This window comes from Tupaia chinensis, unplaced genomic scaffold, assembly GCF_000334495.1.
Source record: "Tupaia chinensis unplaced genomic scaffold, TupChi_1.0 Scaffold141414_1, whole genome shotgun sequence".
Taxonomy (NCBI): Eukaryota; Metazoa; Chordata; class Mammalia; order Scandentia; family Tupaiidae; genus Tupaia; species Tupaia belangeri.
The window spans coordinates 611373-631185 of NW_006201276.1; the positions used below are offsets into that span (position 1 = coordinate 611373).

Sequence of the window (19813 nt, forward strand, 5' to 3'; positions counted from 1 at the left end):
TGGGCACGCACGCACACGCGCCTGGCATGAGTTTAAGCCACCGGGTCCAGGACTCAAACCACAGTCGACTACGTGGGAGTCCAGCGACATAGCCATTACGCTAACTGCTGGTCCCCCCACATGCGTTTTTAAGGGCAAAATTAGGGGCAGAAGTCCCAGGTGCATGATCAGTTCAGTGATTGGTTCAAGAGGGCGTGATCATCTCGTGGACATTCTGGATTGGTGAGGCCTTAGGTAATCAAATTCCTCTTTAGGTGTCTGGAACCCTTCAGCCGGAGTCTCTGAGCTCACAACCAGCAGTTTCCAGTCTATAAAACATCTTACACATTGAAATGAAAACCTTCTTTCCTGTAAGTGAGAGTTAGAGGTCAAATGACCCTCACTCATTGTCCATGTTGGTCATTATCGTAACCATAGTCTGAAGACTTACTCCTTACTCCAGGCCATTACAATGCAAATGGACTTTATATTTCAGGAACCCTAGAAAATACATTAGGGGGTTCTTGCTTGATTTCACTTTCTGTCTCTTACTGTCTCTCCAGCAATCACACACACACCCTATAGCAAAAATCTCTCAAAAATGAAAAATTAAGTAATGTAATTCTTTACTTTTCCAGGATAAAACCTACTTGGCACTGGTATAGTACACTCTAGTGGTGGTTTTTTGGGTACTCTTTTTGTCTGATTTTGGTAACAGAATAATACTGTCTCTACAGCATAAATTGGGAATTATTCCCCCCTTCTATTTTCTGGAAGGAATTTGTAGAATTGATGCTGTCTTATTTAAATGTTTGGTAGAAAATAAATTAATTAATTAAAAATGTAGATTCAGTAGAATTCACTCAAATAAAGCCATCTGGACCTGGAGGGTTTTTCCCCCCCCCAGAAGATTTTAACTGAGAATGTAATTTCTTTAAGAGTTATAAGATTATTCATCCTGTCTATTTTATTTATGGTGACTTTGGGTAGCTTATGGTTTTGAAGGAATTGGTCTATTTCATCTAAGTTGTCAAATATATGTGCATAGATTTGTTCATAGTATTCCCTTAGTATTCGCTCTTTAATTCCTAATATTGGTCATTGGTGTCTTCTTTTTCTTGTCAGTCTTGGTATAAGTTTATCAATTTTATTGATCTTTTCAAAGAACCTGGCTTTAGTTTCATCTGTTTTCTCTATCATTTTTCTGTTTTCAGTTTTGTTGAAATTTGTTCTAATTTTTAATATATAGTTTCCTTTCTTCTTTTATTGGTTTTAATTTGCTGCTCTTTTTCTAATTTCTTAAGATAAAAGCTTTGATTATTGATTTCAAACCTTTCTTCTTTTCTAATATAGGCATTTAATGTTCTAAATTTCTCCCTAAGCATGTTATACCTGTATGTATATGTGTAATATTCACAATGTTCAGAAAAGCAAGCAAAAGATCAAGGAACCTTCCTGCTGCTTCTGAGATGGTCTCATGTCAGCTACATAAGCATTCATTTTACAAAATAGTTAGCTAATGTTTGAACATAATTTCCAAGATAAAGCACATTTTCTCATAAACAATGAAGTCTGTTTTTTTCTCAGGCACCTCAGAAGTATACAAAAGAATTTTAGTTTCAACAGATTTCTTGGAATGTAATCAACCTGATATTTCAATGAACTTAATATTTCCAGGGTTTCACAAGGGCCAGGTTTTATTTGAATTACTCAGAAGAGAAAGAAAATATCTTCTGAGAGAGGTGAGCTCAATCATTACCAATAGAAAAAGTATACACTATATTCATCTCTTACAGAAACAGAAAAATATAACATTTTTCTCCTTGGAATGATATGACTTAAAGTTCCATTGTACATAGTCAGACAATAAAATCTGGAAACCAACATGAAATGCTATAATTCACATATTAAAATGTTGAAACTATGATCAAAATATGAAAACTGTTAGAGCTGTCAGAGACATGACAGAAAACTTTCTTGCATATCTAAAAACTAAGTGTGATACTCTTGGAAACTTTTTCAAAATTACAATTACTTTCCAGTTTAAAAACTTTAAATCTAAATTTACTTTTTTTTTTTAAGAGGTTTTTGCTGTAGGGTGCATGCACTCACCAGAAAGACAGAGACAGAAAGCGAGAAATAACTCCCTGGGTGGGGGGTGGGGGGTGGGGATGGCCACGCCACAGTCCCTTCTTCTCTATTTTCTTCTTGGGATCTTGGGCATGCACGCACATGGGCCCGGCATGAGTTTAAGCCACCGGGTCTGGGACTTGAACTGCGGTTGACTACATGGGAGTCCAGCGACATAGCCATTCCACCAACTGCTGGTCCCAAGATCTAAATTAAAAAAAAAAAAACAATCTATACACAGACTACTGATTTGACCAGACACACAACAAGAAAACAAAAAAGAAAAAGCAGTAAGCAGGACCCAGAGGAGCTGATATTCACAGTTCTTACATGTACAACTCTTTCAAGATTTTTCCATAAAGTATTTTACAACCTGCTTCTCTTATAAAGCTAAAGGTCCACTTTATTACATAAAAGTTTTATACAGTGTAAAATCAACTGTATGTAAAATACTGAATCTAAATGTTTCTCAATGGAACTCTTGTTCCATTGGTTCATCTGTGAACTTCTCCACTTTTATTGGAATTGGATCTCACTAATTCTTGTTTCACGGCAGTCAGAACCACTGCTTTCAGGACCTGCATTTTCTCTACCTGCTGAATGTCAATCTTTATCAGCTTGAGAGAGATCAGATTCCTCCATTTGATTATTCTCCTCAGAAGTCTCTCCATTCATAGTTAAGGCAGCATCAGGTTCTTTTCTTTTTTTCTTTCTGGGCTCATGTCTCTTGATGTCTTAAGAGACTCCTTTCTCTTCTTCATCCTCTTGTGTACAGTGCTGCCTGGTACAACTACTTTCTTTGTCTTTGTCCTGAGATTAAGATGATGCTTTTGTTTCTTAGACCATAACAGAAGAAATTTCACTGGAAGTTGTGTGGGTATCTGTCTCTCTGACTTCACCTTCTTTGTCAAACTTGAGTCTTTTTACCTCATGCCCCTCAGCTTCCACAGCATCATTATCTGGATGTTTATTTTCTATAGGGATCACTGAGGAAAACTCTATTTTAGATGCTGGAGAGTGTCTGTGATTTTTCTCTTCATTCTTCTATAAGTTGGACTCTTTGCTATCTGTGCTCTCAGGCAAACCATTAGTTGTCGTGGGGGCTGACAAAGAAACCTTTGGTCGATTAAGTGGCCTGGGTGGATTAAGTGACTTGGTATGACTTGGTGAATGTGAAGGAAACATAACACCATTCATTTGATTTAAACTATTGAAACTATTTTTCTCTGAAGAAGGATAAGCACAGCTAACAACCATCACATTCTTTTTTACTCCTCTGAGGAATTAGTATTTTTCTGTATAGTTTCTCCTTGGATCTGTTAGCAATTCACATAGTCACTGTATAGTAAAAGGGATACCATTAAATTCAGTGACAATTTTTGGTATTCTTTCCTTCATTTCATCAAAGAGAATATATCCGACATTAAGATTTGGGAGGACCTTTTGGTTCAGAAGCTGAAGTTCTGAAATCACCCATCACTTTCTTCAGTTTGAAAATAAAATAGCCTTTAAATTGGGACCACTGAATCTATTCTGACCTGAAGAAGGAGAGTCTAGATGTTTCCTGGCCAGTGCACCAAAATATGATGCAGGAATGTGGGGGTACAGGGGTGATTGGGCATACACTTGCAGTGAGACATGGATTTTTGTCCTGTGCTTAGGAAGAATTACAGTTGTGGACACAGAATAGTTGGTATAGCAAAGTGCGGAGTTTATTAAAGGAGAAGGAAGGAAAACAGAGTTCCCAAGAAGGGAGGGTTCCCAGAAAATGGGTTGCCCTGACTATTATTATTTTTAAAGTTTATTGAAAGAGAGACAAAGAAATGACAAGCACCTTCAACAGGGTCTCATATCATAATACTCCTTCCAGCCTTTCCCTGTCATTGGGAGTTATGAGCACAAGTATACTAGATATATACAGGTCAATCCAGCAACTGAATCCCAGTCTTCCATATGGCCTACAGCATTGTGCCACCACTATGTCACTTCAGTGAGACCCATGATTATAATTCCTTAAACATTTTTAAGGTTTGCTTTTTGATGCAGGATATGGTTTGTCTTGGTGAATTTTCCATGTGTCCTTGAGAAAAATGTGTATTCTACTGTTAGGTGCAGTGTTCTACAGCTGTCAGTTGGATTCAGTTGATTGATGTTCTTTTGTACTTCTTAATTATCCTTGCTGATTTTCTGTGTACTAATTCTGTTGCCAAGAGTACTGAATACTTTAACCAAAGTTGTGGATTTATCTATTTTTCTTTTCAGTTTTGTTATTTTTTGCTTTATGTATTGGGTTGTTGGAAAAGTCACTGCATTTTTGCATGGAAAAACAAAAAATATGTCGTGTCTTTTCCGACAACCCAATATTTTGAAGTTCTGTTGTTAGGAACGTACACATTTAGGGTTGTTATAACTTTTTTATAGTTATTTGTGACTTGCTTTTTCCTCATATGGCAATTAAATGGACTTTTTTAAAAATCAATTTTGTTGGCAGTATAGTATTCTTCATTCATCATACCCAACCTTCTATTAATAAACATTTTGGTTATTTTTAAATATTGCCCTTAGACATACTGTGGTGAATATACTTACATGTGCATTTTTCATAATTTTACCATTGTTTCTGTAAGTTACTAGGAACAGAATTATTAGGTGAACACATAGGCAAATTAAAAATTTTGGCAACTATTGTGAAGTGCCTATTTTCCCATAATGTCATCAACAGAAGAAATTATATTTTTTGCCATCCAGTAATTGAAAGTGTTAATGTGTTATTTTAGTTTGATGTACAGATGCTTTGGTACTTTAAGTAGCCAGGTTTATCCATTCTTTTCTTTTAAATCTGTTTCTTCCTAAGAAAAGTGTTCATTCTTGGGACCAGCAGTTAGCATAATGGCTATATAGCTGAACTCCCATGTAGTCGACTGCAGTTCAAGTCCTGGTCCCGGTGGCTTAAACTCACGTCAGGCGCGTGTGCGTGCGTGCCCAAGATCCTAAGAGGAGAATGGAGGAGAAGGGATTGTGATGTGGCCATCCCCCCTGGGGGGTGATTTCTCGCTTTCTATCTCTCCGTCTCTCTCTGATGAGTGCATGCACCCTGTAGCAAAAACCTCTCCAAAAAAAAAAAAAATGTTCATTCTGTAGTCCAGAATAATATAAATATTTCTCTTATTTTTTTCTGGAACATATTTTTTTTCTGAAACAGTTTCATTTTCATTTTAAAATCCTTATTCAATTTGGGATTTATTTTGCTTTCGATGTCAACATCTAAACATCTTCCCTGAAGATTATCCTGTTGTAGTAACACCATTTGTTGGTTTTCATTATCCACTGGTTTGAAATGACACCTTTATCATGTATACTTGGGTTTGTTTATGGTTTTCCCAACTCTCTTTCATTAGTCTGTTTGTCTATTACAACACCAGTATGTGCTATTTTTATTATTATTCCTTTTTTTGTTTTTTAAACATTTTAATTTCTTTTATACATTCAATTACTATATGTCACTTAGGTTGTAAAGTGAATTTTCCAACATTAATACATTTCACACCAGTCTAGTTGGGGGTACTATACATGTTTTCATCAACAGATAATAATCTATTTCTGTGTCCCATAAATGTCTTGCCTCTCTATTTTTCTCCTTAATGGAATACATTTATTGTCTCTTTACTTAGCTTTTACAAACTATCCCTAGTCGTTCTTACACATCGATTCTTCCATGTGAGCTGTAGAATAATTTTGTCAAGTTTTAAAAAATGGTCTTTTAGGATCATTCACGTATTTTACTGCATTGAATTTTCCAAGCCAGTTACGTTTTGCATGGTTTCCAGGTTTTCTTTTACAACTCTTACTTTTTAGAAAATTCTCTTCAGATGACTATAAGAAGCTGGGAAGGATTGGGGAAAAGTGAGTAGAGGGATGTCGATTAATGGAAGCAAAATTTTAGATAAATAAGAAGAAGAATGTTTAGTGTTCCATGATACAGTAGAAAATGTGGTTAACAACTTATCATATATCTCAGATTGAATGTTTCCAACACAAATGACAAATGGTTGTGATGATGGGTATACTCCTTTACTCCAATTTAATCATTACACATTGAATTCCTATACTGAAAAATTATAGTGTACCCCTGTAAACATATGTAATTATTATATGTTAATAAACTAAAAATTAAAAGATTCTCTTTATAATGTTCGTACTGACTTAAAAATCTTTTCCTTGGGTATGAGGATTGTTTTTTGTTTTTGTTTTTGTTTTTTTAGTTTGGTATATGGCATGTATCCTTACTGGAGAGAGACAGAGAGGGGGAGAGAGAAAATGAGAGTGCACTGCCCAGAGACTATGACCACACCACAGTCCCTTCTCTTTCACTCTCCTCTCTAGATTTTGGGCATGCATGCATGTGCCCAGTTTTTCAAGTCACCAGGTCTGGGACCCAAATTTGTAGTTGACCATGTAGGATCCTACTGAATTAACCACCAGGCCACCTGGCTTGCTCAAGGATATTTCAAAATGTTTTGAGTGTTATCCTTTTCCTTTCACCTTTAAATTTATTGTTAGTGTATTGGTAAAACAACTGCTTTTTCCCCCCTGTATCTACTTTGTATTCATCTACTTCTCTGAAAAAAGTATTCACTTTAATTTACTCTTGGATTTTCTATACTTATAATTTATTTAGAATTTTTGCATCTTTTTCATAAACAAGAATTCTTTGTAAGTTTTTGGTGAAGAGTGCTATCTTTGCTACAGTACTGGAGTCATTATAGGTTCTTAACATATTTAGGGGAAATTTCCGTATGATAACAGGTTTAACATGAAAATTATGTTTTCCTTGCCCACAAACCCATTCATGCATGGTGCCATTTTCATTTATAATTGTTGGAGAATTTTTTCTTTTCTTTCCTTTTATAGAGGTTTTTGCCCTAGGGCATATGTACTGGAAGGGAGAAAGAGACAATGAGAGAGAAACTGAGAAATCACCCCTCCCTGCAAAAACTGGGGGGGTGGGGGGATGATCACAGCAATACCTTCTCCACTTTCCTTTCCAGATCTTGGCATGCACGCACACTTGCCAAGTGTGAGTTTCAAGCCACCAGGTCTGGGACTCAAACTGCTATCAGCCAGGTGGGAGTCCATTGATGTAACTGCTACACCATCTGCTGGTCCCAAGAACTTTTTCTAATAGCATCAGTGGTTATTTAGCTTACTAAGTTTTTAATACCCTTTTGAGTCATTTTTGTAGTTTGTTTCCCAAAAAACCATCCATCTCATGGATATTTTCATAGTTGTTACCTTAGATTGTGTAGGATATTCTTTTATAATCCATTATAATGATTTCTTTCCTCATTCATAATGTGTGTGAGGTGCTTGCACACATATTCAGTCTCTTCAGTTTTTCTCATAAGAGGTTTTGTCAGTCCTCTGGTCTTTTCAAAGAACCAGCTGTATAATATAATGTATAACCTTTTCTGTTTTTTTTTTATTTTTTACATAGATATTTGCTTTTATAATTATTTTTTATTCTTTTAGAAAGAACTATTTTGTTTTTCTTGGTTTTTGTTTTGTTCGTCTTTGTTTTTGTCACAGGGTGCTTGTGCTCACTGGAGAGAGACAGAGAGAGGGAAAGTGAGAAATCACCCTCCAGGGGGAATAGTCACCCTGAAATCTCTTCTCCATTCTCCTCTTAGGATTTTGGGCATGCATACACATTTCCCCAGTGTGATTTTTCAAGCCACTGGATCTGGGACTCAAACCATGGTCAACTATGTGGGAATCTGGTGCCGTAACTACCATATCACCAGCTGGTCCCAGGCTTCTTGAATTCAATACTTGATGTCTTTCAGTTGTTTCTAACTTCATAATAAAAAGCTCCAAAGCTGTACATTTTTTTTCTAAGTACAGTTTTGACTATATCCCATTATTTTGAAAGACAGTGTTATATACCTATCTTGATTTTTCTCAGTAGTCTGTACTTGCAGTTTTTATTTTCTTTTGGACTCTGTTTTTTGTTGTTGTTTTCTTTAGAATTAGTGCTTGCCATCCCCCCCCTCCAATTCTTTCTTTAGTTTGTTTGCTTTATTCTTTTTACTGTTAATTTTTATTGCATTGTTTATTGAGAATGTGACCCAAATGATAATTTCTACATTTTAAAATTAATAAGGTTTCAAGTATAAGGTTTTTTTTTTTTTTTTTTTTTGAGAGGTTTTTGCTATAGGGTGCATGCACTCACCAGAAAGAGAGGCAGGGAGACAGAATGCGAGAAATCACGCCTTGGGGGAATGGCCACATTGCAATCCATTTTCCTCTTGGACATGCACGCATGCGCACCCAGCGTCAGTTTAAGCCACTGGATCCGGGACTCGAACTGTGGTTGACTACATGAGAGTCTAGCGATGTTTCCATTATGCCGTCTGCTGGTCCCCAAGTTTAAGTTTTTATAGATGGTTCACTGCGTGAGGAACTGTATTCTATAGGTTTATACAGTTTTGGCTTGATCATTATTATACAGTTTATGTTAATTTATTTGTTCTGCTTAATTTATCAAGGTGTAAGAGCAGTATGGTAACCAAGCGTAATCATTGCATAATTAATTTCTCCTGGCACTTCTTCACCTCTCCCATCCCACCTTGGCCTCCTGGCCCCACACAATTTTTTTAAACTATTAAATTTAGTGTTTGTAATTCATGTGTGTATGTGTATATATTCATATATATGTGTGTGTGTGTATGTGCATGTGTAAAATCAACCCTTTTGTCCTATTTTTACTGTTCTAGGGAAGCCACAAATCTGAGAGGGCTTGCTTATAATGTTTATCCATTCCAGAGAATATACCCAGAAATCCAGCAGGGGAAGGAAGACATGAGTTTATCTACTTATATAAGCGGGCTAGGATATTACACTGGTGGCCAGGCAAAGAATGGCCCATACCATCACTGAGCACAGGGTCAGGTTATATATGTTTTAATTAAAAAAAATTATTTATTTAATTTTATTTATTCATTTATTTTAATTTGATGAGAGAGAGAGAGAACAAAAGAAAGAAAGTGAGAAAGCAAGCCACCAGGTCCCAGACTTGAACCATGGTTGGCCATGTGGGAGTGTTCAGTGCCTTAACCACCATGCCACCTGCTGGTCCCAGGTTATATGTATTAAGAACAAAGCATTTATAAATCTATTAAACATCAGTACAGAATCTCTATTCCTAAGACAGGATGTTTGAAGGTTACAATGAAAGACTAGCTTATCTATGAACAGACTCTCCAATGTGTGTTTAGGGTTTAGTACCCCTAATCTTGTGATGTTAATATGAGAGGGGTGTACATACCTCTGGAACAGCCTTGGTCATGAGCCAGTTTCTTGAAATAAGGAAATGGTCCTGAGATGCTGATGACACCTAGCTAGACCAGCATCTGGGTTTCAGGGAGGTATAGTGAAGAGGGAGGGGGAGCAGAGCTCAATGTATGGAGCCTACCATCACGTACTCATGAGTTGTAATAATTATAAATTGTTTAGAATGTATTCTTCCAGATCCTTTTTGCGTGTTTATTAAGTTTTTGAATGTCCTTTATTTTTTTCTTTTTTAATTGCTATAGGGTACTTGTACTGGTGAGAGCGTGTGCCCCCCAACAGGGTATGGGCACATTCCAATCCTCTGTTTGCCATTTCTCTATCCTACTAGGATTTATAGTATTTTGCAATATGAATAGGTCTTATTGTACATATTGGTCTGCAACTTGCTCTTTTTTCTTAAGAATGAGTTTTAGTAATCTTTTCATGTAAGTATAGATCTACCACATTCTTTTAAACTTCTGCATAATAGTCTGTTATATAATAGTCTTTATTTAGTTATCTGTTAGTTTTCCCTCAAGTGGGATGAGATAATTTATATATTTATATTTTGTTTTCTTTTTAGTTAAAATAATCTAGGCTTTGGATCTAGATTCTTATTGTTTGATACATTATTTTCTTTGTACCCAATTATTTTTGATGTTTCTACATGTGGGCCCATTTCCTTAATTTTTACTGATATGTTATGTATCTTAGTGTAGAGGCTTAGTCTTTCTTTGGCTCAGAGAAATTTTTATCTGTTATTTCTTTGATTTTATTACCCTTTGCTTTTTGACCTTTTGACTGTGTGTGTGTGTGTGTGTGTGTGTGTGTGTGTGTATGTGTGTGTATCTCCTGAATCTATTTTCTTTGGATTTCTAGTTTTATTTTATTATCTTCAGCTTTGTCTATATCTGTCCATGCTTGCATGTATGCATCTGTGCATGTGTGTGTGCATAGAGCCAAGGCTCCAGATACTTCTAAGATCTCCTTTTCAACTCCTTGAGGGGTCTCTACACCCATTTCCTTAGAGGTCCCTATTCCCTTAAGAAGGTCTCAACCCTTCCTGCTTCCCTGCCAGTCTCTGGTTCCAGGGCTTTCTCTAGGTATACTTGCTTCCTCTCCTGTCTCTATCTTTTAGAAAACCAGTCACACCTATCTTCCTGGGAAGTTGTGAGGATATTTTTGTTTGTTTCATTTTGGTTGCATGTTTTTAAAAGAACCCTGTGTAATATATAAATTATTAAGTCATATGTCACTGAGGAGGTGTGCACACAGAGATTGTGGAGGGCAGGGGTGGCACACCAATATGCCTCCAACTTTCTTTTACCTTTCAGTTTTGGGAGAATTTCTTTTTCTTTTATTACTTTTTAAAAATTTACATTTAATTACTGTACATCTTTATAGCATAAAAAATTGTTTTTCCCAGTATGAATACAGTACATATCATTCCAGTCAAAGATATTACCATATACATTATCATCAACAGATACCTTTTTATTTTGTGTTTATTAAATACTTCTCTCCTTTTTGTTTCTAATTCCCCTTTTCTTACCTTCTAGTACCTACCCCCTCCTGTACTGTCTCTAGCATACACAGTTGCCCTCCTCTTTATATACTCCAATCTTTTAGTTTCTTCCATATAGTGCAAATATTTGGTATATATTAAAGGAGGAGATACAATGCTTGTCTTTCATAGTCTGGCTTGCTTCGCTTAACATTAAATCTTCCACATTCGTCCACTTTTTTTCAACAGATTTTTGCTATAGGGTGTGTGTACTTGCTGGAGAAAGAGACAGAAAGTGAGAAATCACCCTCTGAGAGGATGGCCACACTGCAGTCCCTTCTCTTCCATTCTCTTCTCAGGATTTTGGGCATTCATGCATTCCCATCCACTGTGATTTTGAAACTGCTGGGTCTGGGACTTGAACCACAGTCAGCCATGTGGAAATACAGTGACATAACCATTATGCCATCTGCTGGTCCCTATATTCATCCACTTTAAGTAGGCTTTGGTTTATGTCATGAAGGGATGTTGTATCTTTGACATGATTGACATACACTGAATACAAACTTTGAAAAACCATGTTCTGTATTATGAATATGTACAATGATTAAACATAAATAAGAAATAATACAATAAAAAGAAAAAAGAAAAAAGCCTTTGGAATACTTTTTTTGGGGGAGGGTAGTATCTAATATACAGTTTTAAAATAATTACATTTTCATCAGGAATTAGTCTTTCTGGATCCCAGAGTGTTCTCTTTTCATAGGTTCAGTATCCTCTCAGAAATTGTTGAACTCAGATCTTGCTTACTTTTAGGAAGTTTATCCCAGGTCTTTAGAATGAAAGGTTTCATAGGTAGATGCTTACTCTGATCCCAAGAATGTTTCTTCTTTCAAAATTACTAGTTCTTTTTTTGTGTATTTGACAGGTTTTTTTTTTCCATTTGTTCATTTTTGTAGAAGAGGGTCTTGAATTTTGAAATTTGAGATGGGTTTTATCTGATTTGTCTCTTAATTTGAGACTAAGAATGAACTATAGACTATATGATCTAATAGTTGTGCTCTGTTGCTTCCTTCTTGTTTCTTCTAACCCATCTACCAATAAAGGGAACAGTTGTTTATGAAGAATTGAAAGAGTGCTTTAGCCAGAGGCTGTCGTGAAGGAGGGAGAGAATTTTGCTACTGTGCTGAAGGGCTTGATGTCCACATTTGTTGTAACTGATTGAAATTACTGGGAGGATTGCCACTCTTCCTATTGCCACTCTTCCCTAACTGGCCTGGAGACCCTCATTTGGAGCCTGATGTTGAGGGAACTAAAAACCATGTCATGTGAAGAATACTTGGAGGAAGTCAAATTATTTGATCTGGAGTGGGGAAGATTTATAGGAGATATGATAACTGTCTTCAGTAGCTGTCAGATTGTCACAAGAGGGATTCAACTTGTTCCATGTAGTTCAAAGTGGTAAGATATGTTAGAGTAGTATTGTTTTACATTCAGGGAAGGAAGATTGCTATAATTGACATAGCTGCTGATTTAAATATTGAGCAATACCATATTCCATCATTCATTCAGATATTACACATTTAGATGTTACCATTTGACACTAGCCTGTGTGCATAGGTGGTCAATGCCTATGAGAGATACCAGTAGGAGCCAATACAAGTGCTACCTATGTCATTTGCTCACAGAGGCATTATCCTCAGAGAACTGCTGGTTTCCATTTCTATTTTATTTTTTGTAATTACCTGATCTCGGGTACTTAAGGTGATAGTTATTATCTTTCAGTATGAGGGTTTCTCATCCTTTTCTTATGGTATCTTTTGGACAGTGTGCTAGGTGGAATAAAATGTCCACATCATAATCCTCAGACTCTGTTAATATGTGACCTTGGTGAAGAGGAATTAAAGTAGCAGATGGAATTAAAATTGCTAATCAGCTAAATTTAAGATAGAATAATTATTCTGAATTATTTGAGTGGGCCCAATATAATCACTGAGGTCTTTAAATGTAGAAGAGGAAAAAAATGTATAGAAGAGGGAGGCAGAGGGTGATATAATATGAAAAATATTTAGCTGGCTATTGCTGTCTTTGATGGTAGAAGGGGCCAGAAACCAAGGACTGTGGACTGCCCTAGAAGTTACAAAAAGCAAGAAAATGGAGTCTCTGATAGGACCTCTATAAAGGTCCTGCTGACACCTTGATTTTTTTTTTTTTAGTCCAGTGAGACCCATTTTGGACTTCTGTTCCCCTGATTTGTATAATATAATGAATTTGTGTTGTTTTAATCCATTAAGTTTGTGGTAATTTACCAAAGTAGCAATTGGGAAGAAATACAGACATCTCTAAGATCCAAGGTCATATTCTAGGAATAGTTAAGAACTACTTCTTGGTATTTGTGTTACATAGATCCATAATGTGAGTATTGCTGAATTCTTGTATTCAACCATCTGACAATCATTCAGGCATGAAAATATAAATTCATTTCTTCAGTGATTCTCATTGAATAGTGGTTTTGGTCTAGGTTCAGTCACTAAAAGTGAATAACATGAAGCTAACAGGGAGAGTGGTTGGTTTCACTCAATATAAGGAAGAATTTTCATTTAAAACCATTCAAAGAGAGATAAGATTGTATGTGGAGGTTTGTATGTCAGGAAATAAACACTTCTTTGGCTGAGATATTAAAGAATATTCATACCTTGATGTATTGAACTAGGACGAATTTTGTTGTTCTTAAGTCCTAAGAGACTGAGATTTTGTGAGAAGCAAAACTGAGGATTGGATAGGACCCCTGGGTATAGATGTGTAAATGTGCCTACACAGGGCCTCTAGCCAGACAAAAGCAGCCCATGGAATCCAGCACACACTTTGTTTGCCAAGTTGTACATTTTGCTATGGGGCTGTTGTGTCCTGAGGCAGGAGAACCTTTTGCTAATTCATACAAAGGTATTTTCTCCTTGAGTATATGTGTACTTAAAGGGCTATGTTCAAATATACCTTCTTTTATTCCTCTTTTGCACAAAAGTGCCTTATGGCCATCATGAACCCTGGGACTAGAGCTATAGGAGATGGTTTCTTGGAGATGATAAAGGCAAGAAAAGGTTAAGTAAGAAAAAAAAAAGAAAAAGAGGGTTATATTACTAATGTAATCTAACTCGTCCTTCATTCAGCTCACTTCCAAATGGCTTATTGGTACTTGCTCTCAATCAATATATCTAATCATTAGCTAGTGGGGAAGAGCAACTAATAAATTATTAACAAACCAGTCTGTGTATTTTACAAGAAATAACCATAATCTCTTTTGAGAGGTTACTGTGCAAGTTAGTAGCAAATTAGGAAAGCAGAAATGGAGATTAAGGGGAGAGGATATACTCAAGGATCTCCTAGAGAAGGCAGAACATCTCTGTGGTTACCTCCCCAAATGTATAAGGATAGATAATAGCAGGGCTTTAAAGGCACAGGAGAAATATGCAGCTAGCTGAAGCACTTTCTACATGCTTAGTAGAGTCTCAACTGGCCAGAACTGTCCCTGATTCTGCAGATAGTCCAGGTAGCTAAATCTCTCTGAAGATGATTGTAGATCTGGATGTGAACATTACTGCCCTATCCATATATTCCTTCAGATGTCCTTTGAAACGAGTCATGAAACCCTGTACTTGGCAGTAAAGTTGGTGGATCACTACCTGATGGAGAGAGTATGCAAGAGGGACAAGCTACAACTCATTGGTTCCACTGCCTTTCTGATTGCAGCAAAATTTGAGGTGAGTCCCTAAGACCTGGAAAGAAAATATATGGCTATTATCCAACAAGTAAATGAAACACACACACACACACACACACACACACACACACACGTGTATACATTTGTGTATATGCATTCCTGTGTGTCTATATTTACATCCATACACACAAATAACTTTTTTGTATCGAATTCTTTCTGTAGTTTCTCAAATAAGGGAAGCTGGCAGCGGTTGGCAATGGTGGTGTATTTATTTACTGGCATCAGCATTGTTGGGTTTTCTCATTGACAATGTCTTATGTGGGCATGTGCCTAATTATGTGGGTTCTTTTTAAATCTTTGCTCTGGTTAATGATTCTCTTCCTTCCACTGTTTCCTTGATTCAACAACTCTATCTCCTTCTAATAGAATCTTGATCTGCATAGATAACAAAGCATTTCCAAACCAGAGTGCCAGAGACATTTAAAGAGAAAATGGTGTAGATAGTGAGTCTAAACGGTCCAGATGAAATAGTAGTTTTGAAGTAGCAGTCTAAAGCTAGTAGGTGGCCTTTCTTCATGACTGTAATCCATCTAGATGACCTCTCTGAGTCTTTTTTCTTTCCTAGATGCTAACTAATCTGGTTTAATGAATTTTTCCTTCAGTCATGTTAGTTTTGGAGGTAGCATATTTTACTAAGGAGGTCAAAGAACTTTTTTGTGCTAGTTGGTGCTCGTTTGCCCTTTTCTGTTTTCATCCCTCAATAGATTTGCCCCATCCATCACCACTTCTTTCCCACTCCCTTGCTTATCCTGCTCCCTGGTACACCCCTCACCCTCTTGCATCCCTGCACACTCATGCACAATGCCCTTTCCCTCACTTGTCTCTGAACTGCCATCCTCCCAGATACCATGTCCCTGGATCCAATTCCCCCTCAACCATCTCCACTTTCTTCTGCCCTCCTTCACTTGCTAGTCCTCTCCTTCCCCATCCCATTAACCCTTCTTCCCTATCCAGTTTGTTCCCTCCATTCATTGCTTTATACCTCTTTCCTCCCTTCAACTTGCTTCCTGCCTCAGTTCCCTCTCTTTTTGGCTTGCACCCTCCCTTCCTCTCCCACATTCTCTCTCCCCAAGTTCTCCCTGTGGCTTGAAGAATTCTTCTAGGCCTCAGCCTCAGGGTGATAAAAACACAGCTGGAGGTCCTGGGAAGGAAGGGAGTCTTCCCCTCACTGGATTGAGAAGCATAGAAAGACTGAAAGGGAAATTGTATGGGTGGGATGAAGAGAGAAGTTAGAAAGGAGCAGCTGGTCAGCAGAGCAATAGAAGAGTCTTGCCCTTGTATTGCCACTAGCTTGCTGTGTGAACCTGAACCAGTCACTGGCCCTCTCTGAGCCTCAATTTCTTTGTTTGCAAAATCAAAGGATAGGTCCATTCTGTGATCTGAATGTGGGGTGGGGGGGACAAGGAGAGCTGGGGAGAGAGAAGTATAGGAAGGAGGCTGTGGATGGGCTATGAGTTGTAGGTAGGGAAGAGTCGGAAGTTTTCTTGATTCCTCCATGTCTCCCCCAAACCAAGATTCAACCTCCAGAGATAGGGCAAGGGATTCTGTAGGACAGCAGTTCTTCTCATGCTGGGCATGGCCTACACCTTCCCTGCCTTGCCTCCATGTACATATCCATCCCTGACCCCGAACCCACAGGCCTTTGTCTCTGCCTGGGCTCTCTATGCCTGTCTGCCTCTATCCCTCTTTCTCATTGACTGATACTCCTGTGGTGCCCTCCCCAAACATCCTTACTCATTTTTTGAGTCAAGGGCATGCAGTGTAGGCTTATTTTTATCTCTAGCTCCCTTTTCTCCTTCCCTCTCTCTTTCCTGAGCAAGCCTTAGGTTTTCTACTCCTGTTTCTCACACAGAAGGAGGTTAGCTCTCTGCTCCCCCAACCCTGTGCCTTGCTATATTGTTTCTGGCAGTGTAAGAATTCACCTCAAGAGGCCCTGTCTTGCTCTGGTGCAGTTTTTGTATCAGCCTCTCCTCTTATTTCTCTGGTTTTGTTTTCCTGATGAGCCACTCAGATTGACCAGAAGCTGCCTCTCAGAGTTCCCCTAAAGGTCTATGGAAATATACACGTGGTTACCTCCTGTTCTTCCCTATTCTACCTCACTCCTTTTATCTCTAAACTCGAGGAGATGGATGTCTGCATAGTTGTGTCTATCCTCTTCACTCCTAGGAGCACTGCCCACCTTGTATGGATGACTTCCTCTACATCTGTGATGATATTTATCAGCGAGATGAGATGCTTGCCATGGAAATCAGCATCCTGCACACCCTCCAGTTTGACATCAACATTCCCACCGCCTATCATTTTCTGCGTAGATATGCTAGGGTAAGAGAAGAGGCAGGGCTTCCTCCTCTCACTTCTGGGTTAGTTCCCTCTATATTCAGAGTGGCTGCTTAAGCAGAAAAGGGAAAAGGACAACTGGAAAGAGGCGTATTTTTTCCTTCAGTCCAACCTCGTAGGTTAAAGGTGGATAATCTTTATGAAGTGACAGGAAATGGGTGGGAAGGGCAAGATGCAGATGTCTACAGCGTGTCTAAAAATTTGGGGGTAGGGAACAGTTGGGTAAGAGAAAAGGAGTTTTTGATGAGTAAGGGACAGGTGGGAATTTTGAGGGTATGATGACAATGTTCTCTTTCTTTGACTGAGTTCCTTACCGGGGAGATTACGTTATAATTGTTCATTATATCCTACAAATATGTGTTATGTACTTTTTTCCATATGTCTTAATAGGTTATATTTATATATTCTTTAGTAACAAGTTCAGACAAGAAAAGGGAAGGAGTTGTTTTGAAGCATGGAACTCCTCCTAGGATAAATCCATCTGGGTGTGTTATTTCCTCAAAGGACGACTCCTACAGAAAGGGGAGGTAGGAGGGAACCGTACACTTGATAACTTGGTTAAAAACCTTAAAGGTGTCAAATCCCACTGCTGATTCAGGAACCACTCCCAGAGCATTTGTACTTTTGTTTAATTTAGAGTGTGTTATGGTGATAGGAGAGGTACATTGCTCAGACTAAAGCCATTTGGATTTGGGGTGAGATAGCTGGAGATGGAATCTTCTCCTGATTCTGTTTTTCTGGAATGATTGCTGAGCCAGTTTTCTTGCTGTCTCTAGTGTGTCCATGCCAGCATGAAGACACTAACTTTGTCCCGCTTCATCTGTGAGATGACTCTGCAGGAATATGACTATATCCAGGAGAGGGCTTCCAAGCTAGCTGCGAGCTCCTTCCTCCTGGCCTTGTACATGAAGAATCTTGGACACTGGGTAAACATTGCTGCTGGTGGTGGTCAGAGGTGGTAGAAGGTTGGGGTAGGTATTCAAAAGCACAGGATTGGCTCAAGACAAAAGTGTAAATTTGGGCCTGGAATGTTCCTGGTGACAAAACTACCACATATACACAGTTATTAATTCTTTAACACCTGGTCAGTTTAGGGGTAAGTGTTCTATAGCAATGGTTTTTAAATGTTTCATTACATTTTTCTTAGTCACAGTACCTTTTGCCCCAAGGAAAGCTTACCTAAAAGCTTCATACCGCAGAGAGACTAATATGCAGTTACGGTTATCACAGAGGTTGGGTGGGCCTACATTTTATTCCTGACCCTACTGTACCTGTGTCATTCAGAGTTCAATCAACAAGGTGAGTCCTTGAGGGAGTTCTTTGGAAAAGGATTTGAAAAGCCCTGACCCAGAGAAGAGAATAGTGAGAATAGTTGTCCTGTGTACAATGGAGCAATTGGAGGCCTGACTGTAGTACTCCCCTCTGAAAAGAAGGCTTACCCCCAAGGCCCACTGCCCCTCAGATACAAACATAACTAATATTTGATGCTTTCTCAATTTTAAAAAAGGGAAGAATAAAAGCAACTGTAGAGTACTTCGAGATCTTACTGATATATCACATCAATCCAAGTGGAAGGAGTGTGCTGAGAAGTGCAGGTCCCTGCCTGACCACTGCTAAGGCTTCCTACCAACAATCCTGGTATCAGTGCTGAAGAGGGAATCCTGTATGCTCCAAGAGAGCTGCATAGACAATTGTGTGAACTTGGACTAGTCCTGTGGAAATTTCTTGGGACAGAGAAAAGCAGTCAATAAATGGCAATATGATGGTAGATAAGAATAGATAGTAATAATAGCTAGTATTTCTTTTTTTCTCCATGTTAAGTGACCTAAGGCATATTTTCTTTTTCTTTTTTTCTTTTAATTTATTTACATTCATTCACTATACATCATCACGGCAAACAAAATGAGATTTCCTATCCAGAATGCACTGTATATTGGCTCAATCAAGCACGTCAACATATGTGTTATCAACAAATAATTTTCCATTTCCTATTCCCTGTATATTTTGTTATTTTTGCCATTCTTGATTCCCTATCTCTCACCATCTGCCGTGTCTCACCCTCCTCCCACACTGTCTCTGGTATCCATGGTTGCTTTCTATGCTTTTCTCCCCATTTTATTTATTTGCTAAAAACTTAATTAATCTAAATACTTTCAATAGCAAGCGCAGCTGATATATACATATCCATGAACACAAGTCTGACCCTAGGCATGAACATACAACAAAGTAGCACCCAGCTGGGAGTACATAGCTTACTGCAGTCCTCAAATATGCATTTTTAAAAATTTCATGAAAAATAGTTTTCATGATATTTTTTTCTCCTGAAATTTTTAAAAATTAATTAATTTACATTCATCCCCTAATCATTGTCACAGCATACAAAAAATGGTTATCCATCCAGAATATACTACATAGTGGCTTAATCATGCATGTTATCAATAATTTTCCATTTGTAGTTTAATATATATATACACACATATAAATATATATATATGTGTGTGTGTGTGTGTGTGTGTGTGTATATATATGTATGTATACACCTCTGTTTGACCCTTTGCCCTTTCCAACCCTCTTCTCACACCATCTCTGGTGTCTACAGTCATCTTCCATTCCTTTTCCCTCCACATTTTATTGATCATACAATTTCTTAAATAATCTAACTACTTTGAATAGCAAGTTCAGCTAGTAATTTCAAGAAAAGCAGTTTTGAATTGGTAAGGAAATTTCCTTAAAACTTAAAGCCTGGAAACAGGTTA

At 37.8% G+C, this 19813-nt stretch overlaps 1 protein-coding gene and 1 pseudogene across 1 annotated transcript in view; one reads left to right on the forward strand and one right to left on the reverse strand.

The window, feature by feature from the left end:
- CCNB3 (cyclin B3) overlaps positions 1-19813 on the forward strand; it is a 60723-nt gene that overhangs the window by 36596 nt on the left and 4314 nt on the right. The window contains exons 8-10 of the mRNA XM_027766196.1: positions 14563-14700; positions 16887-17042; positions 17834-17983. Of these exons, the coding sequence (XP_027621997.1) occupies positions 14563-14700; positions 16887-17042; positions 17834-17983 (444 nt within the window). The remainder of the gene's footprint in view (positions 1-14562; positions 14701-16886; positions 17043-17833; positions 17984-19813) is intronic.
- Positions 2604-3411, reverse strand: LOC114005055 (serine/threonine-protein phosphatase 4 regulatory subunit 2 pseudogene; annotated as a pseudogene).